The following is a 20,772-nucleotide window of genomic DNA, read 5'->3' as shown; positions in this document are numbered from 1 at the left end:
TTTTGATAACTATACATATATATACATCTTTTTTTTTTTTTTTAAATGTTGTGGGGGGAAAAAAACCCGTCTTTGTTCTTCTGGAATTGCCCAACGTCAGACATTAACAAAACTACGTTTCCCACAGTGCACCGGGGCAAGGGACGTCGTGTCGGGTGAGAGCTGTCAGTGTTCGTGGGAGAGGAGGAGTGGAAGAAATCGGTCCAGCATCTCTGGAGCGGCGGAGCGACGTGGAGGACGGAGACAGGCATCGGCTCAAAATATGAGGACATCTCCAGCTCAAAGCGTGGATGTTTAAGGAGGTGGAGGTTTAGAGACTGACCCTCCTCGGCGGCCGTAGACCAGCGCGCACATCTGACTTTTATTCTCCACATCGATGAGATATGCGGAGAGGCTCTACCGCCCGCTGGTAACGCAGAAAAACACAAGATGAAGAAGCAGTTCAACCGGATGAGACAGCTCGCCAACCAAACTGTGGGCAGGTAAGAGACCGCGTCCACCGCACGCGCGTCCGCATCGCACGATGTGGCGCATTTTTAACTTAATTGGCTGTGACTCGACACGGCGGCAACGCGGCAACGCGGCAACCGACGGCGCTTCTTTTATTCATTTAATTTGGAGAACGCGTGAGCTGTCAGTGGAGGTCACAGTGGCGGTGTTGAGCGACGTGTGTGTGTGTGTGTGTGTGTGTGTGTGTGTGTGTGTGTGTGTGTGTGTGTGTGTGTGTGTGTGTGTGTGTGTGTGTCCGTGAGAGAATGGTCGAGCCCATCAGGGGAGGAGCGTGTCCGCACCGCGATGAGGAGGCAGCCGACGTGGTACCCGAGCAGCGGCGCTCCTCCGATGCGTTTGTTTTGTTCCTCTAATCAGGAAAGCGCGTCACTGTTTGACACGGAGTGTTTGATTCAGGTGCAGGGGATGAAATGTGGTAGGGAAAGAAGGCAGCCATCCCCATTCATCCCCTGGCGAGGCGTTCACAAAGGAAGTTACTCGTTGAGGATGTGTTTGTCTTGTGTATGGAAATAAAAGCATGAAGACGTTTTTGTCAAAAGGAATAACTTCAGGTGAAGGTGCTTTTGTTACCTGCTTTATTTGAGTTGCTTGCCAGATTCCCTCTTTTAGAGCTTTAGAGATGTCGATAGGTGGACTGTGTATCCGGGACAGAGCCAAGCTAGCTGTTTAATGCTAAGCTAACTGTCCCCTTTCTCCAATTAAGCTTCATATTTAGCATCAATGCGTGAGAGTGGTGTCAATCATCTCATATGACTTGCAGCAGGAAAAGTGCCGTTGGCAGATTATTGTATCGCAACAGCGTTATCAATTTAATGTAGATTTATTTCCAGAGGATTATGGCTTAGTCTTTGGTATTCGAGGACATGGATTCAAGACGAATCTGAGCTCCACGCGGTAATCTGTAAACATTTTTAAATGATTTCAGTTCAGTTAGTTTTAGCTGTAGAGGAAGCGTGGTCACAACCTCTCACAGAGAGGGAATGGAACATTATTCTCGGTTTCCAACTGGTTGCATTCAGATGACATGTATGACAGGGGATTTACATTATCTCTGCAGAATCTGTCTTAATGGAGGCATTGAAAAAGTTCATACAAAAGAGGACCAACAATGGAGCCCTGGTGAACTCCAGTAGATTATGATAACATGAGTTAAAATTAATGCTCAAGGTTATAGATGTTATTTCTTCTATGTCCTTAATGGTATCTTAGTGTCTTTCTCTGATTTCCTGCACGCATGAATGTCAGTCAAAATAATATATTGCCACAGCTTTCGACTGATATTCAATATGTATCTGTAATAGATCAGATTGTCAGATTCAGGGTCGTTTGAGAATGCTTCCTCGTAGTTTTATTCAGAAAGTCAAAGACCAGGTTCTCTTCAAATACTTAACCGTCTAAACACGGTGACACGTCACGGCTGATGAGTGTAGAAGTGATTAATCCCCGTAAATCCTGAGCACACGGAGTTGCAATCAGATATTATGCAAATGTGAGAATGCTTTAGATTAATGTGCTTAGGGTTTATGTGATTTAGTTCTTATCAGTGTGTCCGTTCCCCTGAGTTTGTTAATCTCTCAGCCGGGACCTGAGGCACAGCAAATAAAACGGTCAAAACCTACATGACCCGTTTTGTCTCCCATAGTTTGAGAAAACAAGCTGGGCCTCTTTTGTTACATCGGGAAGTAACTTGTGTTGTTTCCTTTTGAGCCTGCAGGGCAATTTGTTTGTATGCAGGGAGGATTCGCATTTGAAGGTGCAGCCGTTTACTGCTCAAATGGTGTCGTTAGGTCTTTGTCTCTCCTGCCATTTGTCAACTCCCCTCGGAAAGTCCACTTTGTGCGTCAACATGGCAACTTTGGCAATTAAGTATCAAGGAGTTGTTTAGTTTTTGCATAAAATCAAAACACAATCAGTGTTGATCTTCGAGGGGACCTGTCAGAACAGAGGACAGGTTGATTGGCAGCCTGAATAATTTGCTCCAGGTTGCCTGTAGAGCATCCATCGCCGAGGTGATTTAAGTGCACCCTGACCGGGTTAATTTTGCTCTGGTCGACGGTGGTAACCAACGACTGCGGCACGCCGGAAGGATTTTTGCAATGAGCCGTTGTGTGGCTCGCTCGGCCACACTCGGCCTGCTGATAGTAATCGATGAGAGAAGATATCGCTGCAAGCTAATTCCCAGCGGAGTGGACCTGGCGGAAGAATCAGAAATCCTCGAAGGACAATTACCTATTAGAATTAAAAAAACCTGTAATATATGAATGTAAAAATAACAAATTATGACTCAATGGCGTTGGAAGGGACAGAAGCTGCACGTTAACAGATAAAACCAACCCGTTATTCGTGAGTACAAACATGAAATTGTGTTTTCTTTGTGTGTGTGTGTGTGCTTGTTCCCCTCATCTGAGCCGGTGCACCGTGGCCCAGCGAGGCGGAACATCCCAGTAATGAGTTCTAGCCTGTATCATAAGCAGAGAAACAGCTGGGCGATTAGTCATATTTAGACCGGCGAGAGTTGAACTGCTGCCATGCAGGTAACTGATGATATTCCTCCTGTGACCTCGGATGTCACCTGGTTCGTCCTGCAGGTTTCTCATGTGCCACAGATTTAAGAACAATGAACAACAAACCAAACAAGACAGTTAGTCGACCGGTTTGATAAGTATTTGGCGCTTTGTAGGAAGTATGAACAATAATCAGTTTGCTTCTTTTAGTGTGTTTTATATTGCAGTGATAACGTTTGTCAGAGCTATTATTTAGTTATTTATTCTTCAATATTATTGTTTGTTGACATAGTATTAAGATAGCTTTTGTATTTGGTTTAATCATTTTGTCACTAAGTATGTGTAGTTTTGGTTCATTGTTTTGGGTAATTGGACCACTAAATAATTGGGTAATACTGTGGGCACCTGGGGGTTATCTAAGTGCGTAGCCAGGTCCTGGACCAGCATGCATCTGGGTGACATAGTTTCTTACCAGCGAGCCAGAGCACTGCAAAGGAAGGCAGCCAAGCCAATTGTATGTGTTTGTTGAAATAAAATCTGAACAAAAGGAACCGATTGCCTGGACAATACGCTCTCCTGCTGCGTGACAAAAACAAACAGTAGGTGCAGCCGGTGGCCTTTGATTTAAAGATTTGTAGGACAAATGGCCACTGCAACGTTAGTTAACTAGATGAAACCTGGCTATAAGGACAACAGGTGTCAGGGAGTCTCCGTCTGGTAACTCTTGGTATAATCCAAGATGGCGTTGGCAAAAACCTTAACTCGAGGCTTCAAAACATCAGTCCACAAACCAATGGGTGACGTCACCATGACTACGTGCACTTCTTATATACTGTCTATGGTATTGACTTTGTAAATTGTGTTTGAGAAAATGAAAGCGGCAAGTTCTCCTAAAACCACTTCAGAATATAACACAGGGAGATATCCTGCAGATCATTTCATAATAGGTTGCATAAAGAAATAGTCCTGATATGAGAAACGGCTCAACGTACGAGACGAAATCACATTATGGTACCATTCATCTGCCGATGCACACTTGGTTATTCTATAAATCCTCAAATATATATTGTGCAGTCAGAGTGGTTCCGAACTCAACCGCATTGTGTCCCCTCCATCAGGGGAGGTGATGGACATCCGTTCTCCTTTTCATTTTGGGCAGAGAATTGGATCCCGGCAAATGGAAATGTTTGCTTGAACATTTAAATGCTTTTTTCTCTTTCTATGCCTCTCTTTAACACAGGAGCAACATTTGGAGCTCGCAAAAGATGTCCGTCGGTCTTCGGCGTTTTTTTGTGGCGTAAAAACAAGACACAGGCCACATGAGCATCCTAAAACTAGCGATGCGTCTCCCTTCAGGGCGACACTCCTGCTGCATCGCTCCGGTTCAGAATATAGGTCAAGAGAGGTTCAGACGCAGCTAGATTCATCTCTGGAAACAGTCGGCCTGCACCAATAATCCTGCGTAATGCTGCGTAAACTGTGCGCCTGAATGAAAATGTGTAACTGTGTGAGCACAGCAAGGTTACGGCTAAGGGTGGTGGTGGTGGTGGGAGAGGGGGGGGGGTCGCACGGGCCTAATCCTCTTTTGGCTCCGTCACTTCTACTGCAGAGTATTTTTAAATCTTCTTCTCATTCACATATTTTCTTTCTATGTGTGTGTATTGGCGGTAAACAAAAATAGGCTTGTAATTGGACTTCTTGGTTCACGGAAGTCCCTTTAATAAAAAAACACGTTTCGTCCTGGAAAGCGGAAAATAACTGTTTGTCCCGCTTTGTCAACGCGAGCTGCAGAAACCGAAAGCGTGAGAGACATCTATTAACGAGTGGTTTGGAAAAATGGGTTTCTAATCTCCATCAACGGGGTGGGAAATTGTTTAATTTTGTCCGCGGACAAAAGTCAGTGTGCATTTTGCTCCAATTCAGCCACAAAAGCCATTATATCAGTTATCAACTGTCTGTCGGCTCCGGTGACAGAAGAGAGCTCATCGCCAGAACGACTGGCATGAATGGCATGCTCTTCCATGGCTCCGTTATTTCGCTTCCTTTCGGTGTGGCCCAATCGTTGTTATCTGCAACCTAACAGGCAGGACGTGAATCAATTTTGTGTACGGGTGTACGTGGTTTCAGCCTCTGGTCCTCGCGGGTTCACATAGGTCTTCATCAGCCCTCATGTCATCCTGCAGGCCGGAGGTCGCTGTTGTCGTGGCCCCGCTGACATCCCATCAGTGCTGCGCCTTCAGTGTTTTGCTCTGGAGGCGAGATTTGAGAATATAAATACATCAGAAGACCACAAAAGGCTCCATGGGCTGCGTGGGGGGGGGGTGGTGGTGGTGGTGTTATAAATAATGTATAAACATTTATCTCCTCGACAGCCGGGTCGGTCGGCTGAAAGATAATGAACCCATTTGTCAAACACGCTGCTGTATGCGAGTGCTAATTCCAACAACATCCTCCGGATTTGATAATTGATTGGCCTCTATCTGGAGCATGATTCGTGCTCATAGCGAGGCCACATTAAATGCTGAATCCAGCGTGAACACTGCTGTCCTGGGAGGGAAATGCTCCGGTGGTGAAACTCAGAGCTGTGAGCCGGTTGGCTTTGTGTTTACAGAGGGAGGTGCTGCACCTCTCGCTGATTCACGCGGCGGGTGGCTGCCGTTTTATTATGAGTTTCATTAGAGGTATTACTGTCTACGTGGGAGAAGAGAAGATGTGTGTCTGGCTTGACCACCTGTCCCAGTTCGTCCTCATTGGACTGTTAGCCAGGAGTTCCTGTGAGCAGTGGGGAGCTGACCCTCCTCTGCCGGCTCTGCTGTCAATGTGAGTCTACGGGAGACGCTGCTCAGAATTCCCGAGTGATGGGAGGGAAACACACAATTGAAGGAATAGCAGAAATGCGGTTTTGTTCAACGAGGAATTCTGGAGCAGATACGTTTTTTTTTTTTTTAGCACATCTCTGGTAAACACCAGATTTTATTTATGCAGAAAACCGACTCCGACAGCAATTTAAGTATCATATACTCACATTATATTTGTGAGAGGGGCGACATCTCTACAAAAGAAAGGCAACAAAACCAAAACAATCCAGACTGATAAAAAACAATGGACGTAAGACGATTTTTTATGATTTCTTTTATTGCTGTTGTGGACTCTCCCTTAGTCCCCAAACTCTTTCCAGATTCTTTCTCAGTGGCTCGGTACCAAGTGGTACCAACCCGGTGGTTGGGGACCCCTGCCTTAAATGACATCATGGGATTCATATTACTGTAAGTTAGAATCACCGTGTTTGTGCGTTGAAAAAAGAGGCATCACTGCCATGTTTTCTGGACTTGTCTCTCAGTGTTTTTTGGGGAAGTGGAGGGGCTTCGGGCTGAAACCAAGGGAGTGACTGAGGGCGATACCACCGCCGGTGGAGCGTTAATGAAGTCCCTGGAATGTGATGATGGAGGCGCTGCTTTGAGTTATTGCTGAGCCACGTAGGCAGACAGATGCACAAACCCCCTCAGCACTGCTGTTGCTGCTCATGACAGCGTAGAAAAATAGGATTTGTTATTAAACGGTTTGGAAAATACAAAATTCTTATTGAAACTAAGGAGGCCCAAACTGTGATGAAGCAACTGGACCGTCTACTTACCGACTACGTGCATGAAGACAGACGGGCGGCACAAAGAGTGGGTGTGAGGGTGTGTCGACCACATGGCACACAAACCCCTGTCACCACGTCAACCAGGGTCCCTCAGTTCTGTTGACGCTGACGTGTGTGTCTGTCCAACTCACAGCTGTGCTGGAAACATTGGTTCAGCTGTAACGGGGTCCCGCCTCACTTTTAAAAACAGCCCACAGCCTCCAGGGAACATCAAAATGTGCTTTGCTTCTTAGCCTGAGGAGGGTAGGAAATTACATCACACAGGGAGTGTGTGTGTGTGTGTGTGTTGTGTGGTAACACACTCCCAGTGCTCCTGCAGTATTTCTACTGCTGTAATGGACACTAATTGGGAAGCAGTGGCCACATTCTAATGTCTCATTCAGAACAGGAATCACACCCTGTCGTCCTCTGAGGCGGGAGAGAGGCCTGGTGTTGACCACACAGTAAACATGCCACTAAACCGGGATGGAGTCAACATGCCAGTAGACCGGGATGAAGTCAACATGCCAGTAGACCGGGATGAAGTCAACATGCCAGTAGACCGGGATGAAGTCAACATGCCAGTAGACTGGGATGGAGTCAACATGCCACTAGACTGGGATGGAGTCAACATGCCACTAGACTGGGATGGAGTCAACATGCCACTAAACCGGGATGAAGTCAACATGCCAGTAGACTGGGATGGAGTCAACATGCCACTAGACTGGGATGGAGTCAACATGCCACTAGACTGGGATGGAGTCAACATGCCACTAAACCGGGATGAAGTCAACATGCCAGTAGACTGGGATGGAGTCAACATGCCACTAGACTGGGATGGAGTCAACATGCCACTAGACTGGGATGGAGTCAACATGCCACTAAACCGGGATGAAGTCAACATGCCACTAGACATGGAATGGAATTAAATAACATTAATTATTAGTTAGCCAATAGTCCCAGATGTTACAAAATAATCTGAAAACTGAAGAACTAAACACTACATCCAGTTTTACTGGCTGACAAAGGAAACATAATATCACTTATCACATCAGTTTCAGTATCAAACTAATCTAGTGATGTTGTCAGTATGTCCATGAGTTTAATGCACAAAGAAGCTACTAATGGGTATTCTGCCTACTTTTAATGGTGCTAATTTGCCAAAACAAGTATTGGCTCAAGTTGTAACCCAAAACTCTGTCTCGTCGTATCTCATCGTTTTGAAGGTGTGGCCAGTAAGCTGCCTGTTGGCATCTACTATACGTGTGGCCTCGTTGCCACCGTGTCGTATCGATGTCTTTTAAACTTTAATGGGCAGACAAACCCGCAATACTCAAGTATACTATAAACCCGCAATACTCATACTGGTGTCAAGGTCACTGCCTCGTGCGAGACAAGGGGCATCAGGGTGAAGAGGACCACTTCACATGCAAGACCAAAATCCACAGTGAAGTGTTGTGTGTGTGTGTGTGTGTCTACTAAAGCCACATATCTCTCCTTCCTCTCAGCCTCAGAGCTTCATTAAAAACCCATCAGTGAGCCTCGCTGTTGTTCCTTCATCTCCACGAACACACACACTGTGGTTTAATTCTGACTCAGTCACACAAACACTGTCTTGCTGCCACAAATAGTCACCACAGCACCAAGTGTGGATCCATCCGCCACTGAAAATAGTCCCGGAAACAAATGCACTTTTGTTTCTTTAATAAAAACCAAAGGGGGTCAGCTGATTTAACTAAATATTTCCTCTCAAGGAACCAATGGGTTCAGACTGGCTGGAAACTTCTTGAGATGCGGACAAGCAAATTCTTTTTTAAACATTTCTTTTCTTTAGAAGTGCTGTCATCGAACACAGACCCATCACGTCTGAGATGATGATGTAAACATCTTTAAGAGACTTACCCAAGTGTAATCATGAAAGAAGGCTCCTAAAACCTTTATCCCACAAACACACCTGCAGATAAACACACAAATTAATGCTTGAATTTTAATCATGCGTTGTTAAGGAACGGCAAATACGAAAAGCGTCTGCGGTTGGTCTTCCGTCTGGAGTGTCTCCTCCTCTGCAGGAGCCCTCTGATGTCTTTAGTCGCACACCTCGACAGCAGCAGTAAAGCTGCTAATCTGCCGAGCGAAGCTGTTCTGCCCAAACCACAGCAGCTGTCCACAATAACGTCTCATTTTGGGCCCCAAAGTGGATGAACAGAGCTAATTCCCCTCCTATAAAATGCAAATGTGTTCTGCTATTTTGTTTTATAAGCTCATTGCCGTTGAAGTAAAACAACAAGTGCACTGGAGAAAGTGGGACACAAACATTCGTCTGGTTATCATCAGCTATTTTCACCCGTTAAATCCTTCATATATTAAATTAGGATCCAGCTTCATAAAACATTTACCAGTATTTCATTGCTGTGTTTGAATATTGCTTTTTGTTATAAATATCCTGCTGTTGCTGCAGCAGTCATAAAAAATAGTGCTTGGCTTTTAATTGCATGATGTAAATTGATTTGATAAATAATGCTTTATTCAGAGTCTAATAGATCATGTGGCAAGGTAAGATTTTGGCTTGATTGAGTGTGATTGACAGGCCTCTGCCAGAGACGTAGAGGGCGTCTCTTTGTCGCTCCTCCAGTCTGGATATGGTCACTTCCTTTTCACTGGTTGCAAAAAAACAAGATGGCGACAAAATGGCCAAATCCGGGGCTTCAAAAACAGCCTCCTATGTAGCATCTACGACATCTCGGTGCTCTTATAAAAGACTTTATTTGGGAGTGTGTTGAGGTGCAATCAATCAAACATCTCAGTGTCACCACCCTGCTGTGAAACCTTTCAGCAAACCCTCAGACGAGGCTCCATCTGTGAGCCTGAAGGTCCAGCAGTGACGGAGGAGCTTCTTTGTGTGTGATCGCTCACCTGTTTTCACCGACGCTTTTGTGAGGCTCCTATTTGAGATCCTCACAAACGAGTTTTGTTGTCTGAGCAATCAGAGGAGCGGCTCTGCGATAAGACGGCTCAGTGGCACACCAAGATGTCGCTGCCGATAATATGATGCCTCTCTAAAGAGCCCGTCTGCATCCCGCTCCCTCTCGAGCCCCCGGAAATTTAGTTTAACGTACGAGAGGAGAGCGGCTTCCTGCTCGGCATCGGCCACCGGTGAGGAGAAATGTCTTTTAGGGGTCACAAGAGGGGGCAAATATTTGGACCTTGGAGGTGGAGATCTTTTAATAAATGGAACAAGGAGTGTGGAGTAAAATCATACATGTTAAGTAGTTGTTTCAGTAAGTTATCAGTTATCAGTTATCAAGACATTTGCTTTATATGGTTTCTCTAATGTGAGGATTGGCCTCTTTTTTTATTTTGCATCAATGCAAATTGAGCCACAAATAAATAACTGTTTTATTATGCCGCAATGTGTTCCAGAAACAGCTGATTTTAATTATTTTATAGACCAAAAGAATACATTGTTTATATGCAAGCAACAATGCAATCAAGGGGGATTTTGCAAAAAAATCTTCATAAAAGAAGCACAAAAAAATAAATAAAAAGAAGGTTTTGGAAAATCTTGCAAGATGAAAAACTGTGAAAAAATGTGCATATATTTATACACGCACATATTATTTAACAAATTATATAAATAACTTACTTTCAGTTGTTTCCTATTGCATTCAAAAAAAACAAACGGAGCTGTAGGAGTCTTGATGCGAGATCTGCATTGTGTGGTTTAAAACCTGCACCCTTGAGTGACTTCATGACTCAGCCGCTGACTCATGGAAAGGGAACTCCTACTGCAAGGGTTCTCCAGGAAACACCCAACTCCTCTCTCAAACATTCACCCACACGCCGTCCGGGTCAAAGAAGCAGTAAGCAGCAAAGGGAAGCTAAAGCAGTTTGTGGTGTGTTTGCCTGTAGGCAACCTGGGCCGTAAAAGTACTTCATTGAACATGGTACCCGAGATATAACTGTTTTAATCCTGGATTGTTCTGCTGATTCTTTTCTATCCATTATTTGATTGATTTCTGAGTTGGTAAAAAGAGAGAAAATAGGGAGAAATAACATCATATTTAATTGACACTTCCCTGTTGTTTGTTGAGTCCAAACCTTAACATTATTAAAATACATTGACATTATTAAAATGTTGTTTTAGTGCTGTACATGAGCAGAGTGGGCGTTGCCCTTTAAATCTTTGAATGTATAATTGCTCTAACAATGCGCATTGGTGCAAACACCACCACGGCCTCTCAGAGCCTGCGGGTCATTCCAAGCCTGCGACGGAGGAAAATGATGCAGCGGATGACTCACACATCCAGGCTTCCCCCGCCGTCTCCTCTCAAACATCTCCAGATGGATTTATGCAGAGCTGCAACACACCGGCACACCGCTCCGATCGTTGATAGAAGTGTCTTTTATGTAACGCCTGTGAATGGAAATGAATGCCGTAAACCGCAACGCCGGTTTTATCTCCGGTTGTCACACATGATCGAAAATGTTCAGCGTTCACAGTTCACAGAGTTGATAAACAATAGGTTGTTCTGGTTTCATCGTATTGCAGTAAGACACATGCATGTGCTCCTTAACTTTTCTTATTACAGCTGAACAAGGACAAAAATACATGTAAATTACAATGCAAGTGTTTTTTTTTTGTTTGCTAGGGATTTATGAGGATGAAGCAGAAACATTTAACCTCAAGCTCCCCAATAAAACAGAATCCCTCTCAAGGCTCTAAGACATAGTGTCGTGTTGGGCTGTTTTCAGGGGAAAATAAGTAAAAAGCGCTTGTGTTCTGCCTCCTCCACTGCAAACACAAGACAGACACAGTTAGCGACCAACTGGTGAGCACAGAAGAGCATTTAGCAGCTTAAGAGACATATATTTGGTGGTGGAGACCAAAATCTGAGATAAATGAGAGAGAATGTTCCGGTCATCAGGTACAGACGTTAATGTCGTTACTGTGTAACTACGGGATGTGTACAAACAGCCCCAGTATTTGTATTGGATAAATTGAAACGTTGACTTCATGATGGCACTTAAGGAAAAGTCATATTTTTAACCCTTCCTCCTTTATTCCCATCAGCAATTGTAGTCGTTTAATATGTCGCTGCCTCTCCTCTTTCTTTGGACTCTCGTGGCGTGAAGCGGCCTCGGTGACTTGTAGCTGAGAAGAGCAACATATGCTCCCTAATAACGTAGCAGGTGCTCCTCCCGGCGCATGCGGCGAAGCAGACCCTTCTCTGGTGTGTTTGTCTTCACAGTCTTCCTCCCCCAGATTGTAATGCACACTCTTTTTTTATTTTCCTGCCTCCGCCCATCCGCTCTGCGTTTTGTGCTGAATTGCAGCTACAGCGCCGCCGCTGACTAACGCAGCTTCACCTCATGAGCCTTTTGCATTGAAGAACAAGGTGTGTGTGTGTGTGTGTGTGTTTGAAGACAGATGAGGGGGGACCAGGTTGTGCTGCCTGAGGCGGGGCCCCTCTGCTAAAGGCATCTGGCGCTCGCTCGCAGAGCATTATGACGCCTGATGCATCCCGGCTGACATTTTGAAAACAGTAGATGAATCGTAACAAGTGAAGGATTACGTTTGCTTCAGAGGCAAATACGCAGAGGCTTTCTCTCTTTCTGTCTCTACATCCTCTTTGCTTCCTCATCCTCCTGCTTCAGTGACCTTTTCTGGCTCATGTATACATGCATATACAATAGCTTTCCGCGGTCGTGCTGCAACATATTGTTTTGCTGTTAAAATATTGAACGTCTCCAAGCACAACACACGGCCTTCGTCCCGATCGGCTGCGTTTGCGGCAATTAATATTTCACCGTCACAGAATGTGGAATGTGGGTCGCAGCGCGGAAGCGAAGGCCTTGCGGGGGAAGCGCCATATATATCCCTCTCCCTCTCTCTCTCTCTCGTTAATGGTTCCTACGTTATCAGGGGCTGTGTGTTGATGCAACAAATAGTAACAGGTTCGAGGAAAAAGCCCAGAGGAGCTCAGAGGAGCCCGAGGTGAGGTTTTGCTGTCGTCGTATTTCATCAGGCGCTGTGGGGTTCCTGAAAATGACTGTAAAATGCACAGAGAGAGACACACTCGTGCTGTGTTTGTGTGTGTGTGTGTGTGTGTGTGTGTGTGTGTGTCCTCCGTCGACAGAGCTGCATGCTGAGAGCACAAAATGGTTTAGTCACAGCGGCTTTTATGAGGGAGAAGCTCATGGTGCATGTCGGGTTTTAACCTATGAAATCCGCCTCCTTATAAAACGAGCTGCAGGGAACTTAATTTGCAGGTCAATCACAGGAAGCTTTGCCTAAGAGTCAAAGGGGAACTGGACTGTAGCAGGTTAAAGCATATATTTCACATAAGAAGTACACATAGTCGTCTTGACGTTTGTGAACTACACTTTTCACACCTCCGGTTTGAATCAATGCAAAGTTATTATCGCCGGTTATTAACCTCCTCCTGCTGTACGGTAATTACTGTGACGGAGAGTTTCATTTCCACGAGGCCTGCGGCCGCCCCGATGTATGCTAGTTCTTATTTGACATGATTAGTGTTCATTATACGGAACGGTACGGAAGGTGTTTAATTAATATCAATATTACATTTATTTCTTCAGCTATGTGGCAGTGCACAATGCAACAAAGAGGGAATAGATTCACAATCATAACTTTATTTAGATTCCATAACTGAAACTGGTTAAGGAGAAGAAAAAATGGGACAGTGATCGAGCAATATCACAATATAAATACTACAAACTAGAGGTGGCACAGTACCTTAAATTTATAAAGCACAATGTGACCTCTGTTCAGGATGAACAGGACAAACCTGACGAGCGGAATAGAAAAACACACCTGTCTGTGTGTGTGTGTGTGTGTGTGTGTGTGTGTGTGTCTGGGTGTGTGTGCAGAGCCTTTAAGAATAAACAATAAGACTTCTCATTGAGGATAATCCGCCTGTCAGAGATTCTATTTAAATGTAGTACGGTATGAAAGTACCAGATCCTTAAATTCACACTTGGAGACACATTGACGAGGATGAACATGGTAAAGTGTATCACATGCACATCTTAATTTAATTTAATTTTTTCTTTATTTTTATTTTATTATTTATTACTATTGCACTGCTGTCTTGTTGTCTATTGTCTGTTTTGTGTCTACTGTCACCCACCAACTGCCAAGACAAATTTCTTGTATGTTTGTCATATTTTGGCAATAAATGTTTCCTGATTCCTGAACACATCATGACAATCAGATGAACCGGAGCCACGCTGCTCCATCTGAGGCCTCCTAAATCCACTGAAACGCCTAACTTTAGATCCCAGTGGCAGCGTGTGTGTGTGACAGCATGCCACTGAGCCCGTGTGTATCTATATGTATATGTATATATACATATCTATGCTCTGACAGCGTATCATTGAGGGCTGACAGATGATCAGAGGATCTAACAAGGCGGCTCGAGGTTGAACGCCACAACTTATTTTACACGCGTGTCTGCAGCGTTGTGTGGGAGTCCGACGTCAACCTGTCAATGGAACACAGAGCGAATGTAAAAGAACAGCAGATTCATCAGTGTGGTCGTCGACCGATCTATAAATAAAAACGCTAGAACACGCAGAGCCGTCGTCACAAGATGCTTTTTCTCAGGATCCTTGATTTCACAGCTTTCCGCTTCAGCCTCAATGCCTCCTGTGTTCCTCGCTGATGAAGTCCACTCATGACTCTTTTACAGAAAATGGGACCCGTTGTTTGTCTCCTCGGAGGGACGAGCGTTGTAAAGCCCCGAAGCTGTTTAGCAGAACAATGTGAATTTTCATGAAGTTTGAGGTTATTTATATAACACGTTGTTTACTCGAGTGAATCAAATCATTGAGCAGAACATTTATTAAATGCTTGCAAGCATGAATCAGAGCTGAAACACAAACAAGTCATGCGTCAAGGCTTCTCAGAGGAGTCCTCCTTTGGCTTTGAATTAAATAGTCTCTGGTGTCACAGTCTGTTTCCCCCTGAATCAGCTCCCACCGGTCACTTCCACATCACAGAGAGCGAGATCAGCTGCACGTTGTGTTTTTCATATGGATTTCATTCAGAACGCCGGCTCCTGGTTCAGTGACCTGCCCCGAAAACAGCTGTGTGAACAACACGTCGGCTGCTCTCATTTGAATTTCACCACCACATGAAGTAGTAAAGACAAATTTATTTAAAGAAGACCTTTATTACCTTTATTTGTTGCTTTACAGATCTCGGCACTACACCTGGTACACAAAGTACACAACTGGAAAGTCAGACTTATCAGTGTTAATGGGTTTGAGTTTTGCGTTCCTCAGAGGGAAGGTTTGAGGACACGAGTTGAAGGTCGCAGGTTTTATTAGTCCGCTGCGATGTGCTTCTCCTCGGTGTGACTCTCTCTTAAACATCTGGAAACAGATGTTTAATGGCTAATTAATGTGGCAGTGAAACGTGACATCAGTGTTGCAGTAATGCCTGAATTCATGCCGGCTGTCTCCTCCCTCATGAGGGAGTCGTTGCTGTGTGTTGTTGATTCATGTGTATATATGTGCATGTGTGTGTGTGTGTTTGTGTCAAAAAGACAAACTTTAATCCCTTCTATTGACATTCCTATGGTACGTTTTTCAGAAACATTTACAATATAAATGATTTGCGTTTGTAGCTCATTCTGCAACTGGGAAAATAAGCAGGTCTGAGGTTCGCATGACGTATCTCAGCAATGCAGCTTTTATTCTGTAACTTACTTCACATCTTTTGTCTGCCTTAAGTTTGTGTTTGCAAAGGTCTTGCTAAAGCAAATTTGCTCAGCTTTCATGAGATTCATGGGCCACAAGGTTGCTGTTTGTTTTGGATAATAATGTTGGTATTAATTCTAAGTGCCGTAGTGCAAATCGCAGCTTGCATGCTGCAGACGGTGTGGAGGAAGAATAAAAGGCCCTCATCAACTCACGAGTGCTTCATCACTTTCTCCCGTGCAATATTACATGTTGGATCGAACACGGTCACCTGTTCACGTTGTGACAAAAAGCTGCAAACAAACACACCCAACCACCTGAAAAACGTGACCCTGCTGATCCGGGGTCAGCCGACTGGATTTAAAATTGTCACTCCCAGCGGAGGCACTAGAGCTCAGAGAAGCTCTCCCGGCCTGTGGAGCGGAGAGGTCGGCGGTATCCACGGCGACGACAAGACATCGCGTTTCTGGAGTTGTGTGTGACGGAGGGATCTCTTCACAGATCAGCCATCTTTGTTCGCAGCAAAGCACCGTCACCTGCTGGAGTTGTTCTCCCGGCGGTGCCGTCGTCACTGCATGAAGGCGCTTTCGAGTCTCGCCCTTTTTTTTTCCTCCGGATTTCTTTTTCTCCTCGCGGCCATTAGTCATCCTGTGGAATTGTTGCCTGCATACACGATGAGAACTTGGCAGCAGTCCGTTTCCTCTGCGAGTGACGAGTGAGGGGCGGAAAACCCCCAAAAAGAGCGCTGGCTGTGACCCAGCTCCTGCTGAGGGGAGAGAGGGGATAAACGTCGCCCACCTTCGCCAGATGTTCACCTCTCCGTGGGAAGAAGAATTTGAAAACAAGGATTTGCAATTAAAGGAACGGCAATTAGCTAATTGGGCCGACCTGGTTTCACCTGCACCGACCCCGAGCCTTCGGGTCTGAATGAGGTAGTTGAGGTGGGCGAGCTGAAACTCCGAAATGGAAAAAAGAAAACGGATCTTTTCAAAGAATACTTCTTAGTCGTGGCCATTTTGGATTGCGGCCGTCCTGGTGTACATCTGTGGTGTGGGATCAGTCTATGGGGTCATGACGTCCCTCTGGGTGCTGAATCACTGGATGGGGTTCGCTGCGTTGTGTGAGCGGTGGGGGGGGAGCAGCACACAGGTGTCAGGTCAGTGAATCCGGGGTCGTTGTTCCGAGGCCGCGTGTTTCGACACGTTCTCCGAGCATCAACGCCAGGCCAGATGTGTGAGGACATGAAAGCAGAGTCGGGGGGTCGCAGGCCGACACGAGGGAGGCCTCCCCGGGTCGAGTGTGGTGAGCAGCGCTGGTTATGGTGGTCTCACGTGGGCATCGCGTCATGTGTGCCATTGTGTGAGTGTGTGTGCGAAGAAAGAAGAGAGTTGAAAGTGTCTACAATAAATCCCTGATAGTGAAATAGAGAAGATGATCAGCAGATCGGCTGATGATCAATGTATTGCAGCGGTTTGCCCTCCATACTCTGCCCTTCGACTGTATTTTTTACTGAAAACTGTGAAGCATTGAAGTTTCGGTCAGCGCTGCTTCATGTATGCGTCTTTAAAGAAACACTCAAATCTGACCTTGATTCTTCCTCTCACGGATCAATCCTCCGTCATCATTTGGCTGATCCGCTTGTTTAAATGTAAGTTAAGTAAAAACGTAGTTGTGGATTGTTGCTGAATGTGATCTTAACTGAAAACGTCACACAGATTAGAATTAAAGCATAAACATAAACAGTGTTTCAAATGATATAAAAAAAAAACCCACTATCAACAAACGACACTGATCTTATCAAGTAGGTTTTTGTGTTGATAATAAATCTATTTCTATTCTTTTTAACCTTTAACATCGTCTTACCTTCCCTACACAAGCTCCATTAATCCACCTCTGTGTGCTTTTCTGCTCCTCCGTCTCTCAAATATTCAGCTTGGTGTTCTGAGCCATTTCCCCCCCCAGGAGGTGCCGAGTGAAGCCGCGTGAGGCTTTAAAGGAGCACCACCTCCTGCGCTAGATTGTTTTGTTATTTTTTCTTTTCCAGGGCTTCTCTGGTTGCCCCCGTCGATCGGTGTGGCCTACGGGGGGCCGAGTTACTCCGGCTGAATCCGCAATGAGTCTGGAATTGTTCCGGTGGGGGGGGAAGCCGTGGGATTTAGTGCTCCTCTGGGAGAAAAAGTCTCTGGAGGGACGCTGCAAACTTTTGGTTGTGAGCGGCATTTAGATTTTTTTTTCCCGGGGGGGGGGGGAAGCTTCTGCCCCGGGTTTTGTTTGGTTATCTTGTGTCAGAGCTGTTTGCCATGCAGCACCAGCGCCAAGGTGGTCCGATGTAAATGGCACAAGGCTGAATGTCTTCATGGGGATCTTCTTCTGTGTGTTTTACAGCAGAATTATCTGCTCTGAATCACCAAGAAAAACAAGACAACTCCCTCTGAGAGGGATTGTGCCAAAACAACACACAATTTAAACATTTTTAATTTGTGGTATTAAATAAATCTGACGATCCAGTGGTTCCCCAACCATTATAACAGGGCGGCGCTACCCCCCCTGAAAATCCCCCCCGCCGAGGTTGTAAACCTGTAGGGAAATACTGCTGTCCAACACTCACTCACTGTTTTGGACGCACGGATACAAAAGCAGTGTTGATCTCTTCATGAAATTTTTATTATCTTCCGTCTACTTCGCTTATCTACTGTTTACACATCCAGCTCTGTGTGCCGTGAAAAGTCGGTTATCCTGCGTTTTATATTCAAGGGTTTGATCAAATTTGCCTAAAAATAGAATTCGCCATCCACAGGAACACGTTTGAAAAAAGGATACTCGATATCTTTCATGTGCAAAGACGGAAACACTTGACGAGTTTATCTTCATCCCACGTGGGCGGATTCACGATCATCTGCGACGGGATCTTCTCTCCCGGCTGCTAAAGTGGAGAGGCACATGACCTTGAAAGCAAAAGAAGAGGCTTGGCGCGTGTGTGCGTGTGTGTGAATGTACAGGAAGATGCAGATCTCATCTCCTGCCTCTCTGAGGGATGCAGAGCTCGACCCCCGGCGGCTCAGCTCAGGCTGCGAGCAGCAGCTCCGCTCTGCTCCGTCGGCCGTTTGATCCATCATCCATCCATCCATCCTCTCCGCTGTCGCCGCCTGCAACACCTGCTGCCATGGCAACCACAACCTACCTCCCGCCCCCCCCCCTCCCCCTACCTCCCGTCCCCTCCCTCGGTTAGCGGTGGGAGAGAAGCATGCTGGGTAATCTGATTCCACCTGGAACATTTCTCCTCAGGGATTTATCGGTCCTGAATCTCCTCACGAGGGACCGAACTGCACATTAAATACAATCTAAACCTGCGTATTGTGATCAGGCTGTGGAAGAAACCTAAAACAAGACGGCTTCTCCAAACAGGGAGAACAGAAACGCCTCCTTCGGTTCGCAGGGAGAAAAATGGCAGAATTGATAGTTTGAGCAGTGACGTCTCAGAGCCACACGGAGGGTTCGCGTTGCTTCAGGATTTATTATTGTTTTTTTGGGGGGGGATGAACAGCACATTTCTCAAAATGAATAACTCAAATAAATCAACAATGATCTTAGTACCTTGTGAGGAGATCAGCAGTAGTCTTAAACATCCTAGAACTACTTTAAAAATGTAGCACGTATTGACAAATATTTTGAGAGAAATATTGAGGGCCGACTTTATTTAAAGATGTAAAATGAACCGTTGATCCAGAACAGATTTTGTGGATCTTTGAGGCCGATAAATTATAGATTCGAAAAATATGGGTCTTGTTAGAGTACATGTCTATGGTGCCATTTCTTTATTGTTCCGAATGGCTCCACCAGATTGTTTTTGAATGCTCCGCCTTCAGTAACAAAGATTACATGTACATTACATGTCATTTAGCTGACGCTTTTTTTCAAAGCGACTTACAATAAGTGCATTCAACCATACGGATAACACCTTTAATAAAGGGCCAGTGTGTCACATGTCTTTATGTGTGTACAATCATCTAAAGCCGATGTTACTTCTGTTTTTCATTGGCGTAGAATGAGCCATTCACATCTAGACGTGAGGATTATTATGGTATGGATTTCGTCTGAGCGGGTTGTACTGCCGGCTTTGCTCTCGGCCTTGAGCGGAGCCTCATTCAGTCAGTTGTGATCCGTAACCAGACCACCAAATGGAACTAAATAATACACGTTGTGCCGTTTTTAGAAGCTCAAAGTGATTAAAATGATGTGCGATCACAACAAGAAAGCTTGCAGAAACCGCTTTTTACACATGTGTAATCTTCTCCTCTTGCCCCCCCACTGCCCTCCCTCCCTTCCTCCATCCCTCCCTCCCTGCCGGGCCGGGGGGAATCCCGGCTGTGACGACAGAACCTGATGCGGCAGCAAAGTCCGGACTGCTCCGCTGAGGCTGTGATTGGGGACGTTGTGGCGCCCTTGATGTGTCAAACAATTAACAGAAAGCTGCAGAGAGAGGAGCGTGTTGGAGGGGAGGGGTGTAATGAAGGACCTTCAAATTAAAGGTCCGTCCCCCTCTTTTCCTAAATCAAAGGCGACCATTCAGTTTGATTTAAGCGTTCGTTTTTGTCCCCGTTGATTTCAATCGTCTCCTCCAAAATATGAACCATGTGTTGCTCAGCCTCTCCCTGCCTCAGCTGCTTCCTGCCGCCATGACGTCCCAATCCCAAGAGGGGAAAACGTCAGCAGCACAACATTACCAGCTGACCTTCTCTTCTCTCCTTACACGTGCAGATATGCAGAGACTCCGCAGCAGCATCCAAGTGTTATTTAATAAGGAAAGATGCATTAAAAGCCTTTAGTTAGAGATATTTATCCTCACACATGCAAACTTCTTATTCAAAATGTCTATTTTTACATCAGAACAAAATGTTCCCTCTACCTGTGATAGTCCCTGAACACAACGTTTTCTCCAGCAGACAGCTGCTTTTCAACAGAAAGACACTGTGACATTTGTGCATCCAGCAGCACTGCAGGTACATTATGCTGCAGCTACACTCTCAGGATCACATGCATTACCCTGGGGGGTGTGGAGGTGTGGGGGGGGGGGGGCGTGTGCTCAACGCATTATCGGATCTTGCCTCCTGCTGGTAATTGAGGACACGGCAGTTGGAACCGAACGCGTTTGAATCATCGGCTGTCTTTGCAGACGTCGTCTCGCTCCATTATGCAGGAACATTTGCCGACACAATACACTGAGAGGTCAAGAAGAATTTAGAAAACAAACTGTCATTAGCAGCCGAGAGCGTGTGTGTATGTGTGTGTGTGTGTGTGTGTGTGTGTGTGTGTGTGTGTGTGTGTGTGTGTGTGTGTGTGTGTGTGTGTGTGTGTGTGTGTGCGTGGACCTGTATGCCGTCCAAACAGCTTTCACAGAGGAGAGAAAAT

At 45.5% G+C, this 20,772-nt stretch overlaps 1 protein-coding gene across 23 annotated transcripts in view; it reads left to right on the top strand.

Moving 5' to 3' along the window:
* The first annotated feature begins 123 nt into the window (after positions 1–123).
* LOC120819774 (rho GTPase-activating protein 44) overlaps positions 124–20,772 on the top strand; it is a 42,897-nt gene continuing 22,248 nt past the window's right edge. For 22 of the 23 annotated variants that reach the window (XM_078102904.1, XM_078102892.1, XM_078102903.1 and 19 more), the window contains exon 1: positions 134–482. In XM_078102904.1, the coding sequence (XP_077959030.1) occupies positions 430–482 (53 nt within the window). In that variant the 5' untranslated portion in view covers positions 134–429. Of the gene's footprint in view, positions 483–20,772 lie in introns of all 23 variants that reach the window. The other variant, XM_078102910.1, reaches the window with a different exon arrangement.

Source organism: Gasterosteus aculeatus, chromosome 5 (assembly GCF_964276395.1).
Source record: "Gasterosteus aculeatus chromosome 5, fGasAcu3.hap1.1, whole genome shotgun sequence".
In the NCBI taxonomy this organism is placed as follows: domain Eukaryota; kingdom Metazoa; phylum Chordata; class Actinopteri; order Perciformes; family Gasterosteidae; genus Gasterosteus; species Gasterosteus aculeatus.
This window is presented reverse-complemented; position numbering and strand designations above follow the sequence as displayed.